This window comes from Euprymna scolopes, chromosome 35, assembly GCF_053919585.1.
Source record: "Euprymna scolopes isolate OS-2025 chromosome 35, ASM5391958v1, whole genome shotgun sequence".
Lineage (NCBI taxonomy): Eukaryota > Metazoa > Mollusca > Cephalopoda > Sepiida > Sepiolidae > Euprymna > Euprymna scolopes.
This window is the reverse complement of record NC_136516.1, coordinates 32,726,513-32,740,714: the sequence shown is the minus strand read 5'-3', so window position 1 is coordinate 32,740,714 and position 14,202 is coordinate 32,726,513. Positions and strand designations below refer to the sequence as shown.

General features: G+C 32.3%; 1 protein-coding gene across 3 annotated transcripts in view; it reads left to right on the top strand.

Annotated features, from left to right (window-relative positions):
- The window catches only part of LOC145259797 (dmX-like protein 2), a 441,223-nt gene that overhangs the window by 205,554 nt on the left and 221,467 nt on the right, over positions 1 to 14,202 (top strand). For all 3 annotated transcript variants that reach the window (XM_080117569.1, XM_080117571.1, XM_080117568.1), the window contains exon 3: positions 1,729 to 1,800. In XM_080117569.1, coding sequence (XP_079973695.1) covers positions 1,729 to 1,800 — 72 coding nt within the window. The remainder of the gene's footprint in view (positions 1 to 1,728; positions 1,801 to 14,202) is intronic.

The window sequence follows — 14,202 nt, the reverse complement described above, 5'->3', positions numbered from 1 at the left end:
ACACTCGCACAAAATGTTAACTCTGACTTCCGTGCGGCACCTGTTAATTCTCTTCTTACTTAAATAAATTCAAACATCTTTCAGTAACTCATTCTGGCTGGGCGAGTGGTTAACGTGTTATGTTTTTTTTTCACATTTTATTTTCCAACTTCGATTCAGGGCTTCGGGTTTGATCCTACCAACTTGCCAAAACTTTTTTTACCCCCCCCCCCGGGTTTCTTTTTGATTTAAGAGCACACACACCTCGTAACACCCGGGCAACGCCAGGTACCCCCACTAGTCTATATATATATATATATAAAAGCAAAAATGTGTGTGTGTGTTTGTGTGTCTCGCAGAAACTTTCGACACGGGCTACGGATTTTCGCCAAATAGGTATCATTTTCAAGCTCGAACCTTCGCCCGACAAATATCGAGAAATTGGCCCAAAACATTAATTCCTTCATCCTAAACTAGCCATTTTTGTACAAGGAGGGGTAGCAAAAAAAACGCTTTATTTATTTTTTTTTTTTTCGATTTTTTTAAGTTTTAACATTTTTTTTATATATAATATTTAAACAGGGTGATTACTTCGCTTATTCTTTTGTTTTGATTCACGCCCCCCCTCCCCCGCCTGAGCACACACACCTGTAAACACCCGGGCAATGCCGGATACCCCCACTTGTAGCAAATAAAACTGAATCTTTTGTGAAACGAGCACAAAAATAAGTGTCTGTTCCCAATGACGCTCTATAATATAAAGTATTTATAGCTCTAGTATTGCGCTATTGATTACGCCATAATATCACGTTTCAGTTAAGCAACGTTGAGACTGGTCAGCATTAAAATGGGTGACCATTTCAGAATTCCTGGTGCTGTATGTGCTCTCAGCTTATCTTGGCATTGTGTCCAGTCAGTTTTGGGCCTCTCTTTGCCACCAGACCCAAGCAGTGCCGATTTAGAAGAGGTGTGGGTGGTGATTGTGCAACCCTTACCTCACAATTAGACGCGCAGCTCCCCTTACAGAGGGTATTCATTATCTCTTGAGACTAAAGAGGCATCGGATTGCACTATTGAGCTATCTAAACGAACTTTGCGTCATATTTGAATATAGAGTTGGAAAATTTTATTTAAAAAATAGAATATAATTATGAGATGATTATTAACTTGTTTTTCGCGAATGTGAATTTGATATTACTTATTAGGTAGGTGCCCGACATTGCCCTGTCATAAAATACACTTGAATATGATATTTTAATTTATGCAGATTTTGTATTTATTATTATAGAGTAAATACTCTTGATTGTTATATTGTACCCAATATATAGGAGTGATTTCAAAAGTAAAAAAACAAAAAACAAAACATAGGTGCTATCATCTAAAATCGAAACCAAAACATATAGCACTCCAGCCTTTGTCATTCTCGTTTGAGCTATCGTCAGATGGATAAGAAATAGTTAAAAATGAACCGATTTATCATATAAATGTGTATTTGCGCATGTGTACAAATAAAACGTTTAGTTGACTTATGCCTGGCAAGGTCAATTTTTTTTTTTTTCAAATTTGATCCCTTAGTAGCTCTTTTTGCGAGTTAAAAAACCCATAAAAGAACGGTCCACAAAAGATGCAATTAATTGACTTGTACCTCTGTGACCTTGCGTCTTGGAGGAGATGCATTTTGAAAAAAAATGAAGACAGACATAAAAACATAGTGAGCTTTATAAATTATATTAATATTTTTAATTTCAGATTGCTGCATCTTATCAAAACAAAGTTTACATCTTTGAACCAACGCCGCTTCTCCAGCATGAAAGCTCCCACGTAAGTAACGGAAAGTTTCTTTTTCTAACAAAACGGCACAAATACGTATGGATGTTTATTTTATTAGATACCAACGAATCCATAAGCTGTCGGAAGATGCTGACTTCCTGGTTTAAAATGCACTAAATATTTGTTTTTTTTCTTTCCTCTTTGTAAAACTCAATCATGTTCTGCAAAGCAATAATTTCCCCCCACTCTTTATCTGTGCTTAAATCTAAACGTAGATTCCACGAACAAAGCTTCTTTCTTAGAACTGCACACCTGTGGAACTCTCTTCCATTTGCCTGCTTTCTGGCTGGCTACAATATGGTTGTCTTTAAGTCCAACGTAAACAAGTTCCTGATGAGCCGTTCCCCTTAAGTAATCCAATTTACCAAATTTTCACTACTAACAATTGCTACGACGTTGTCCCATTGAACAATGTACATTTATTAACGCTTATCCTCGAGTGACCTCTGGGCCTTGATAAGTGATGACTCCTTTGTAAAAAAAAAAAAAAAAAAAAAAAAAAAAAAAAAATTAGAAACGAAAATAATTCAAACAACTCCAAAGAGTTCATAATGAAACTTTTCTCGAGTGACACGGAAAACAAAAAGAAAACGTAAACATAACCAATTATTCATTGCTTATCAGTTTATATACTTTATGCATAGGGTTACCGGAAGTACTAATTGTATTGAATTGTATTAAAAGATGACCCCAGAGAAAGATTAAATCTGGACAGTATAGGGACATGTGTGCAAAACAGGAGACTTTGATGGTATGGCCACACTGAAAGAATGGATGAGAGTTCTTGGGTTAGTAGATCACAAACAACCTCGTATTTAACCCTGTGGGGAGGTAAGTAAATAGGATAGACTTGTTATTGTGTATTCAAATATTAATCAAAGAAAAAACAAGGAGTTTGTATTATTTAGTATGATGCTGTAAGGTGAGTCGTTCATTGCGTTGCATGGAGAGAAATGATATAAGAATGATATGCTGGATGTGTAATGTGAGTTTTAAAAGAATAGTTAGAATCCTAAAAAAGATCTCTCGGTAAGAAGAACAGAAATAAGGCAATATTTTTAATATCAGTAGTCTCGGCAATGACAACAAATACTAATTCCTTGGAGTTTTGGTTTCAAGTAAAGTGTAGTATCTGTTTTGTTGCTGTACTTCATCTTTTCTGTTCTCAGTCGGTGAAGAAGGGAGTTTTTATTTTGATTTCAATCTCGTGGCCATTGGGTAGATGGATTTTCTCCACATCACAAAATGACCTTATATTTAATGCTGCCCTTTTTGGGGAGGCAAGTAAATAGGAACTTGTTATTATGTATGTAAATATTAATCAAAGTGTTGCTAACAAAAAATAAGGAGTTTGTATTATTTAGATTATGAGAATATGATATGATGTGAAATGTTGCTATTAAAGACAAATTTAGTTCTGATGACCTCAGAGGAAAATTAAATCAGGTCACATTAACATAACATTTCTTGGCATAAAAGAAATTTGAATCTTAGAAAGATCACTTTAATTATATTTAGTCAATTATGGGAGCAACCGGACTAGTGAGAAAGAATTGTAAAAACTACCTGGCAAATATATCCGGTAAACCAATGGACGATTAGAATCTTTAAAAGATCGCTCAGTTGGAATATGATATAGCGAGGTGAATGTCTAGATTCCAGATGGATGCTTCATTCCCAGCTAGAACAAAATGTTAAGTGTTGAGAAAAACAATAGCACACACGCATATATATATTTCCCCAAAACCTTTGGCCTTGATGGAGGGGAGACTCAAACTTGCTGTTATGGTTTCAAATCATCTGAAATAACAGCAAGAGGAGACTTGATTCCAAATATTTCTCATGTTATATCTCCCTCCCCCCTCTTTTGGAAATAGGTTACGATTATGAATATCTCTAGTATCAAAAAATCCATATAAACTGTGAAATTTACTTTATGTATAAAAACCAAAGAAGGGAGATATAACATGAGAAATATTTGGAATCAAGTCTCCCTTTGCTGTTATTTCAGATCATTTGAAACCATAGCACAAGTTTTAGTCTCCCCTCCATCAAGGCCAGAGGTCTATGGAAAATATCAGATATTTTGTAATTCATATGCAAAACTATGAAAACAAATGACTAAGATTGAAACATTTTATGGCTGTAAAAAAAGTGCCAACAATAGGCTCTGGATGCTGGATGATCCCCTTAATGTGCGACCTTAAGGGCAAATGTCACATAGCCCACTACACAATTCAGGTCATTATCTTTCCAACGAGTCTTCATTTGTTAAGTTGTGATCAATAGTCGCTGAGAGTTGGAACTTATATACTCATAGCCAAACTGAATATTGAAATGCTCATATCTTTGGTTCTATGGGACAAAACTAGATGAAAATTTGCTTTTTGAAGATTATAATATAATTCTAAAGTTAAAACTTTATGACAAAAGAACCTATATTTTCAAACCAATAAAATATGCCCAAATTCGACTACATTTGTATATATAGTGTCTTGGCAGGTCAGCTTTAGTTTTACTGTTTTGGGATGAATTTTGCTTATTGTTTTTCTGTTGCTTGGTTGTCTCCCCTGTGGCCTCACCAGGCCACTAATAATGGAATTGTTTAATACTAACATTGTTTGTGTGTGCATGTAGATGTCTATGCTCTCCCCAACCTCCATCTTTGTTGTCTTCAGTCTCTTCGTTATTCTTATTACAGTTGTCTTTCCTGATACTACGTCCCCCTGCTCATCTCACTTTCATTCAAAAATCCAGCGATCAATAGCACCCCGCCGGAATCTGATCCCCACATAGACCCTGTCTTCATTCACCCACCATTCATCACCTTGGCTTCCCTTCCATCTTTATCATCTTTATCCATCTGCCTGGCTAATTTAGTGCATTTAGTGCCTATGGAGCAGTGCCACCATCATCGCCATCAGTCATTTCTCCATCATTACAAATGAGAAGCCTACTGCATCCTGGTTGTCACAATATGTCTCTCTCTCTCTCTCTCTCTCTCTCTCTCTCTCTCTCTCTCTCTCTCTCTCTCATTCATGTGTGTGTGTGTGTGTATATATATATATATATATTTTTAATCATCGACATACAGTCCTGTTTCGTTGTATCGCAACTCATCAGTGCTGCTAGACTAGTATCTCTCCCAAGCCAAGGATCGAACCTAGAACCGTCGTGTTGACAATCGGCAGTTCTACCACTCGACTCCGGAAGCGATGCCTGCAAATAACCCGTCCGAATGTCTATTTAAACAAACATCTGTCTGCCACTTGTATAATGCTCAAACCGCTATATATATTAAGTGAGAATGTGTGTCTGTGTATGAGGACACTTCTCAATCTATATACTCAACAAATTTTTGATCTACAAACTTGAAATTTGGTATATAGAATATTCAGACATGTGAAAAACTTTATAATCGGTTTTCATCCAGAAAAAAGGGCTGCTAAGGGGTACAAAATTGATAAATTGGTATGTGGGAGTAATCGGATTTTATCTGTTTTGCTAACTGTTTCATAACTGCACATACATGAATAGTTCACATTATAGATTACTTATGTTAAAAATAAGTAGGTTTGAAAATACTTTTTAAAAATCATGTCACACTGCGATAATGGTTATCATACTTGACTTACTGTTTTTAGGTTTTGGTTTCGATCTCTGCTCAAGTATTTTTTCTTTTATTTTTTACTTACAAGGAAAAAAAACGTAATACAGTAGAACCTCGGGATACGCTGGCCTTAGGATATTTTTTTTTTTTCAGGTTACGATGTGGAATACAGTGTTTTTCCATCCCCTGACTACAGTATTACCCCACTTTAAAGTGTTATAATGTTATTTGATTATATACATGTGTATTATATACTGTACTGTATTTTGTTACTAATTTTTAATGCCGTATCCTGGGGTTCTACTGTACTTGCATGCATATGTTTCAGTTTCTGTATTAATTAAAATATAATATTTTATGCATATTTTATGACCGGGCAATGCTGGGTAGTCATCGCGCATATATATATATATATATATATATATATATATATATATATATATATATATAAAAATAATTATGAAAAGATATCTATCTGGCCACTCTAGGTATATACGGCTAAAATTGTACCTTATCTTGAGATATTCAATGATTTTTTTTTTCCGGAAAGGGAGGAGAGGATGCAAAATTTGAATATTGCAATCGTGAAGGGAACACTTACATTGTTCACTAGCCAGGGTGCCTGGCGTTGCCTGGGTGTTTGGAGATGTGTTGAATAACAAAAAAAAAAAAAAAAGTGGTAGTAGGCAGGCTCAAACCCGTACCATGAAGGAGGAAAAGAATGTGAAAAAGATAAAAAAAAAAAAAAGTGGCATCTTTGCCGTTGTGTCCATCGCCAAACCAGAAGTGGCGAGGATTTAAATTAAGGCTAGTCAATCGAAAAGAGGGGCTGAATTTTGAAAATGTCGGCAAAAAAAGCTCCCTGTAGTAAAGTGCCCAGTTAAGGGTGAAGGAATTAATGTTTTAGCCAATTTTTCAATATTTGTCATCCAAAGGGTAGAGCTTCAAAACGATACTGATCTTGTGAAAATCCATTACATACATACATACATTCATGCAACATATTATAGATGATTTAAAAGTAAAACAATTTTTTTTTCTTTAATAAAAAAAGGGAAAAGAGAGGAAAGAAAAGAGGGAATCAGCTGACCGGTTTCGCCCTCGGTTTTCCAAAGCTGAATCAAGTCTACTACCACTTTTTTCTTTTCTTTTTTTTTTTTTTGCTCAACACGCACCTCCAAACACCCAGGCAACGCCGGATATCCAGGCTAGTAATTAAAATAAAGCTATAAATATCTGAAGACAAGGTATAATTCTAATTTAATTAAAAAGTGAAACTCGGTTCTGTTCATTAAAAGCAAAACAAGATAAACACAAGAAAATATAACATTACTACATTCTTGGATAAGTAATAATGTATGTCATCCGTTCATTTTATTTAAAACTAGCGGAGGTGCCCGGCGTTACCCGGGTGTTTTGGAGGTGTAAAAAAAAGTTTTGGTAGGAAGGTAAACTCGAACCTGAAGCCTTGACGCGAAGGTGGAAAAGAAAGGGAAAAAAACCTTATATGTTACCCACTCGGCCACGACTGGAGAGGAAGTGAAAACCGTTTTAATTTAACGCTTATCAAGTTAAATGACAGGTGCGTGAATTTAATGAGGCCAAACATCAAACTTTGGCTGCAAGTCAGTGTCTGTGTTTCTCCCAAGGTGTTGGGGAAAACCTCCCCATAAATAGGGGAGTGTCAAAATGAATAGCAATTGTCTGATATAAGGGATTTCCCCCGCATTGATCAAACCTCATTGCTTTTCTGAACGTCCCTGTCAGAAGTGCCATGGAGCTGCTTTATGCTACGGATTCAGTTTCGCTTTTATACTGAAAAGCGAAACAAACACGCGTAGACCAAGAAATATTGCAAAAATAGCATGTAAAAGTCGCCCAAATTCAAGATACATGCGAGCTTGTTTTGTAAATCATAGATATTATAATCTAGGTAGCATATAAAAGGTTCTAAGAAACAGTAACCGTTCCGAACGCCCCCTCTCTAAAAACCTTTGCTGGACGTACACAAAAAATGTACACACACACACAAATTTTCACTTTTATAGTATAGACTAGCGAGGGGTACCCGGCGTTGCCTGGGTGTTTGGAGGTGTGTGTGGAAACTCCGGGGGGAGGGGGGGGGGTAAAATAAAATAAAAATGTTTTGGTAGGTAAGTATGATGATTGAACCCAAACCCTTGAGGCAAAGTTGGAAATTAAAGTGTGAAAAAAAAAAAAGAGGGCGACGGTTTTAACCATTGGGCCACCGCGAGATGCTAACGGAAACACGTTCGAATTTATTTAATTACTTGTATTTGGCAGGTGCAAATTTTAATGACTTAATGAGGTCAACTTTTGACTGCGGGGTAGCATTTCATTTAGTGCGAGAATGCTTTTTTTTTTTTTTTTTCCCCCAAGACGTTGAGGGTAGGGGGAAACAGCTCCCCTTGTCCAAATTGAATAGCAATTGTTTGATATATGGAAAATATTTCCACATTGATCAAAGCTGATTGCTTTCGGACATTTCTGCCGATAGACGCAAAATACCACCAGAATTAGTGTCGCTTTTATTATAGGAAAAAGACTAATCCACATGCGGCAAGCGAAAAATGTTGAATATTTATCTTCCCGAAGTCAAGCAAATTAAATAGACAGGCGAGCTCCATTGTTAACTCTGAGATATTACGATTTACATGTGATATAAAAAGTTTTAAAAAGTTGTGAACCGACCGACCGCTTCTCTGAAAAAATCCTTTTGTAGACATACAGAAAAAGCGAACACACATACATACATTTTCGCTTTTATATTTATAGATTTTAAAAAATTTTTAAAAAAAGGCAAGGTTGCAACCAGGATATAAAATCGAAAATACTTTTATTCATAATTTTTTGGATAAACTCGCATTACATTCAGAAAAGTATCAAGATAAAAATGTACAATTATGGAGGGAAGTAGTAAGCATTCTTTTGTGTTGTGAAAAAATTCGTTCACAAAGTATATTGCAATTTTACAGAAGGTGGTCATAAAAAAACTAGTTTTTTTTTTTTTAATGTAACAATCAGTTGCAACATTTAATATAGAAAACGTTTGGGTGTACCACCAACTCATATATTCGCAAGAACATCCTAAACCTGTCCTCCCATGACTTGTCTCCTTCTGAACTTTTAATACTTGATCATGGTTTAGAATTTTGTTTTCCATTGCCTGGTGTTAAATGGGAAGAAGTATTTTTCGAATATGAAATTCCCAATGCCCAAGCAGAGAAACTTTCACCAGAGAAAGAGATCTAAAAGCAAGATTAAACTACCTTGCTCACATCTCTACAAATACACCAATATCCCATTTCAAGTTTAAATGGCACAAAGAACATTATGCAGTTATTAGAACTCTACAAGAAAAAACATTGTTAGTTATAACTAGACCAGATAAAGGTCCAGAGATCGTAGGACTAAATCATCATGATTATGTTGATCAAGTGTTTGTCATATTGAATGACGTGGAGAAATTTGTAAAATTGAGCCCTGTCGCAACTCATGATTCAACAACCTCTTTAGAAACCAAATTCTAAAATAAATTTGTTAAGCAGGTTAATAGCCAAGGAGAGATATATATATATATAATTATTTATATATATATATATATATATATAATTATTTATATATATATATATATATATATATATAATTATTTATATATATATATATATATATATATATATAATTATTTATATATATATATATATAATTATTTATATATATATATATATAATTATTTATATATATATATATAATTATTTATATATATATATATATATATATAATTATATATATATATATATAATTATTTATATATATATATATATAATTATTTATATATATATATATATAATTATTTATATATATATATAATTATTTATATATATATATAATTATTTATATATATATATAATTATTTATATATATATATATATATATATATAATTATTTATATATATATATATAATTATTTATATATATATATATATAATTATTTATATATATATATATATATAATTATTTATATATATATATATATATATAATTATTTATATATATATATAATTATTTATATATATATATATAATTATTTATATATATATATATATATATAATTATATATATATATATATATATAATTATATATATATATATATATATATATAATTATTTATATATATATATATATAATTATTTATATATATATATATAATTATTTATATATATATATATATATAATTATATATATATATATATATATATATATAATTATATATATATATATATATATATATATAATTATTTATATATATATATATATATAATTATTTATATATATATATATATATATATATATAATTATTTATATATATATATATATATATATATATAATTATTTATATATATATATATATAATTATTTATATATATATATATATATAATTATTTATATATATATATATATATATAATTATTTATATATATATATATATATATAATTATTTATATATATTTATATATATATATATATAATTATTTATATATATTTATATATATATATATATAATTATTTATTTATATATATATATATATATATAATTATTTATATATATATATATATATAATTATTTATATATATATATATATATAATTATTTATATATATATATATATAATTATTTATTTATATATATATATATATATAATTATTTATTTATATATATATATATAATTATTTATATATATATATATATATAATTATTTATTTATATATATATATATATAATTATTTATATATATATATATAATTATTTATTTATATATATATATATATATATAATTATTTATATATATATATATATATAATTATTTATATATATATATATATAATTATTTATATATATATATATATAATTATTTATATATATATATATATAATTATTTATATATATATATATATATATAATTATTTATATATATATATAAATAATTATATATATATATAATTATTTATATATATATATATATATAATTATTTATATATATATATATATAATTATTTATATATATATATATATATATATAATTATTTATATATAATTATATATATATATATATATAATTATTTATATATATATATATATATATATATATATATATATATATATAATTATTTATATATATTTCTCTTATTCTGCATGCGTGCCTCTTCATTAAACAAGATGAGACCGTAGACCAACAAATGTGCTGCAGTCGATGCTTGGTCTCTAAATATTCTACTTGGATCTTTCTAACATAACGCGTGCGCCCCTCCCCCCTACACACGCACTGCCTTCGTTGTTGCTTTTTGCTATTTTATAACAACGCAAATCCATCAGTTTGCTGTAACAGCTGCTGCTGCTGCTACTATCACAGATTGTTACTGCGTTAACTGTTATAACTTCAGTGTTTGTGTCCGGCTAAAACTAGAATGTTTCAATCCTGTCTGTGTGTGTTCACTCCAAACAATGCCTTGAGTGTGAGGGGGCTACTTATCAAGATCATAATTACTGGGGAGTTGAGAAGCAAAACGTTCACATTAAATTAATTTTCTGCGCGTTAGTACTGTGAGAGAAGCAAGAAACAGGAAGGGAATTCCAAGGTTTAGCAATCCGAAGGAAGAAACGGGAAGAATCAGAGTAGAAGACTTTCCGGCATCAAGGAACTTCACCAGTGAAGGGACGGGATTTTGTTACTTTTCGGCTTAGTAAGGAATTTTTTTTTTTTTTTTACTCCGAACAAGGCAAAGTGTATTGCCACTCATACATGAGAGGCTACCAATTGGAATCATATCTACAGGGGACTATGTGAGGAGTTGAGCAGCGAGATGTCTGTTCACGTTATATTTAAACTTCTGCATTGTTAGTACAGTCAGAAGCAATAAACAGGGAGGGAATTTCAGTCTAGCAATCCAAGTAAAGAAACTATTACAGTAGACTTTCTAGCATCTCTTTCTGGCATCTAGAGGTTTCAACAGTGAAGGGGTGGGATTTTGCTGCTTGTGTTAGTTGCAAGTATGTACGTCGAGGGGGCACAATGCTATTTCATCAGAACAAATTCCATTAAACTACTTCTAAAATAAGTGTGTGTGTGTGATGCCTTTAGAAGTTTTTTTTAAAGAATATAAGAATACCTTTCCCAGAGCGGGTAAAATGAATTATCCAAACAGAACAGTTTTGCACCACTTTTATGCCCCGTTATGGAAGTTTACTGGCCCATTCATCAAAATGATTAAGGTGTTCTCTAATGGCCTGGCAAATCAGAGTTCAATCTTCAGTAAAGTCAAAGAAAAGACGAATAAAATGCTGCTTGGTGCCACCTTGCTAAACGCTCAGCCTAATAAGGTCGGGAGTAAGTGAAGTAATCTATAAAAGAGTGACGCCTTCCCCTACATCACGGTGTAGTCGCTATTGAAAAGGGAGTCTTCCGGTTGCCCTCTTTACTTTAATATCCTGAAAGAAACGAACATTGTTTACAAAAAAGAAAATCAAACAAAATCACTCGGACCGTGTGACAATGACAAAAAAAAAAATTCCACACTTCAAAAATGCTTTCACAGAAAGAAGTATCAGAAATATAACCTTCTTGGCGCTAAAATCACCAAGCAGTGGTTGATGAGCCACAAAATCGAATCCATCAATCCAGAAGCTTAGTGAAACAAGTGACTCTCTTCTGGAAGTTGAAGGTTCAATTTTCAGTGTGGGCGATACTAAGAATACAATTGCAAATTTTTTTTTTTTTTTTTTTTTTTTTTTTTTAAATACTTTTTTTTGTCATTTCACCCCCAAACAAGGCCGAAGCCACTTATTCGCGGGAGGTTACTATTTGAAACCAGATTTGCAAGCATACAATTTATGGAGTCTGGCAGCAAGATGCTTGTACACATTACACTTAGATTTCTGCATGTCAGTACAATCAGTGAAACAGGGGCTGGAGAGGGAATTCCGAAGTGCAGCAATCCAAGAGAAAAAAAGCTATTAGAGTAGGATTTTTATTGTGTAGGGATGGGATTATGCTGCTTGTTGGGTTTGTTGAGGGTGTTGTCGTCGAGAGTTAAGACCCGTACGTGGCGATGGCTGATGGAATGAAAGCCTCCATGAATTAAATAAAGGGTTCCGTTTGAAATTCTTTGTAGATTTCAAGAGTTTGACAGAAAGATTCCAGAGTTGGACAAGATACACCTGAAGAAGGTTGACAATTACATTGTTTGAAACGTGGTGAAAAATAACACTTCAAGATGAGAAAAGTAGTCTTAAGAATCGAAATATAAATAATTAATCCTCATCTCAAAAATTCAGAAATATAATTACTAAATGGCACTAAAAAAACTCAAAATGTTTGATTACGCAGGAAAACAAAATATAATCAATTCAGGAGATTATTGAAGCCAGCAACTTCCACCAGGAGACGGCCATTCATTTCAACTTTATGCAGAAAACACCACAATCCATGACAATACTTCAGAAGCCAGCAATGACCAAGATCTTGAGAACATGGTGCAATGGGGAAAAAGGTGGCTGGTTAATTTTAATGCATCTAAAACCAAGCTTCTCTCCTTTCACCATAATCGCTCTGACCCCCATCTGGCCCCAATTGAAATGAATGGCTCTCGTCTTGGTGAAGCTCCATGTCTTAACAAGCTTCTAGGACTGAGCTTCACTCCTAATCTGAAATGGAACACATACATCAAATCTGTTGCCAATATCGCTGGAAAAATGGTTGGATCACTCTACCACTCCAGTAGGTATCTTACTGCTGATGCAAATCCTCTATCTGTATAAGAGCCAAGTATACCCTAAAATTGAGTACTGTTGCCAGTTCTAGGCAGAAGATGCTCAGCGTGTCCTATCCAGCCATGATAATTCAAAACCAGCTTTGAAACCTAGTAGGTGATTACCTTTTCTCTCCTTTGCAACCTCTTTCCTACAGAAGAGACGTTGTGAGCTTGCCTCTGCTCTGTCGTTATAGCAGGAAGGAAATTTCAAAGTCTAACTGTTCAAGAGAAAAAGCTATTAAAGTAGAAAGCTTTTTGGCATTTAAGGACCTTAGCAATGAAGGGGTGTGATTTTGTTGCTAAGTGGGTTTGTCAGGGATATCTCAGGACACAAGTGCAATGAGTACATCAGAGCACATTCCATAAACTTAGGCATTATTCCCGGTTGCTATGCAACATTTGTAGATTATATATGAGGCGATATAATTCTCCTTTAATGGGCAATCATTCTCATTTCTGCAATTGCGTTGTGTTTGCATTCTATTATTAACAATATTAGAAGTGTGCACATTTACCCTTCGACAGCACGTTGAATCTTTTAATAAAAATGCTCAATAATAACTAAAATAATGTAAGGAAAATAATTCATATTTTACACTGGAAAGATTTACCTCCCTTGCATTAGTTATTATTTAAAACTGTTATCAGCATGACAATCTTCCTAGCCGAAATGCCATTTTAATATTCTAAAAAAAAAACATGCTGGAAGAAAATGACAGTGGCTAGGCGAAATCAAATATCAACGTATGAAATGTGATATTATTTACATTAATTCCAAAATCCGACATGATAATTTTATTGGATATGTCCGAACATCTCTATTTTCATTAGTCGATCGGTCGGGCCTCTGTTGGAAATGGCATATTTGTCACTAAAGGCACATCTTAAAGATGTCATTCTCTTTTTGTTGATAATGGAATTGGTTTTGATGGATCTTGCCTGGATTCTGCTGT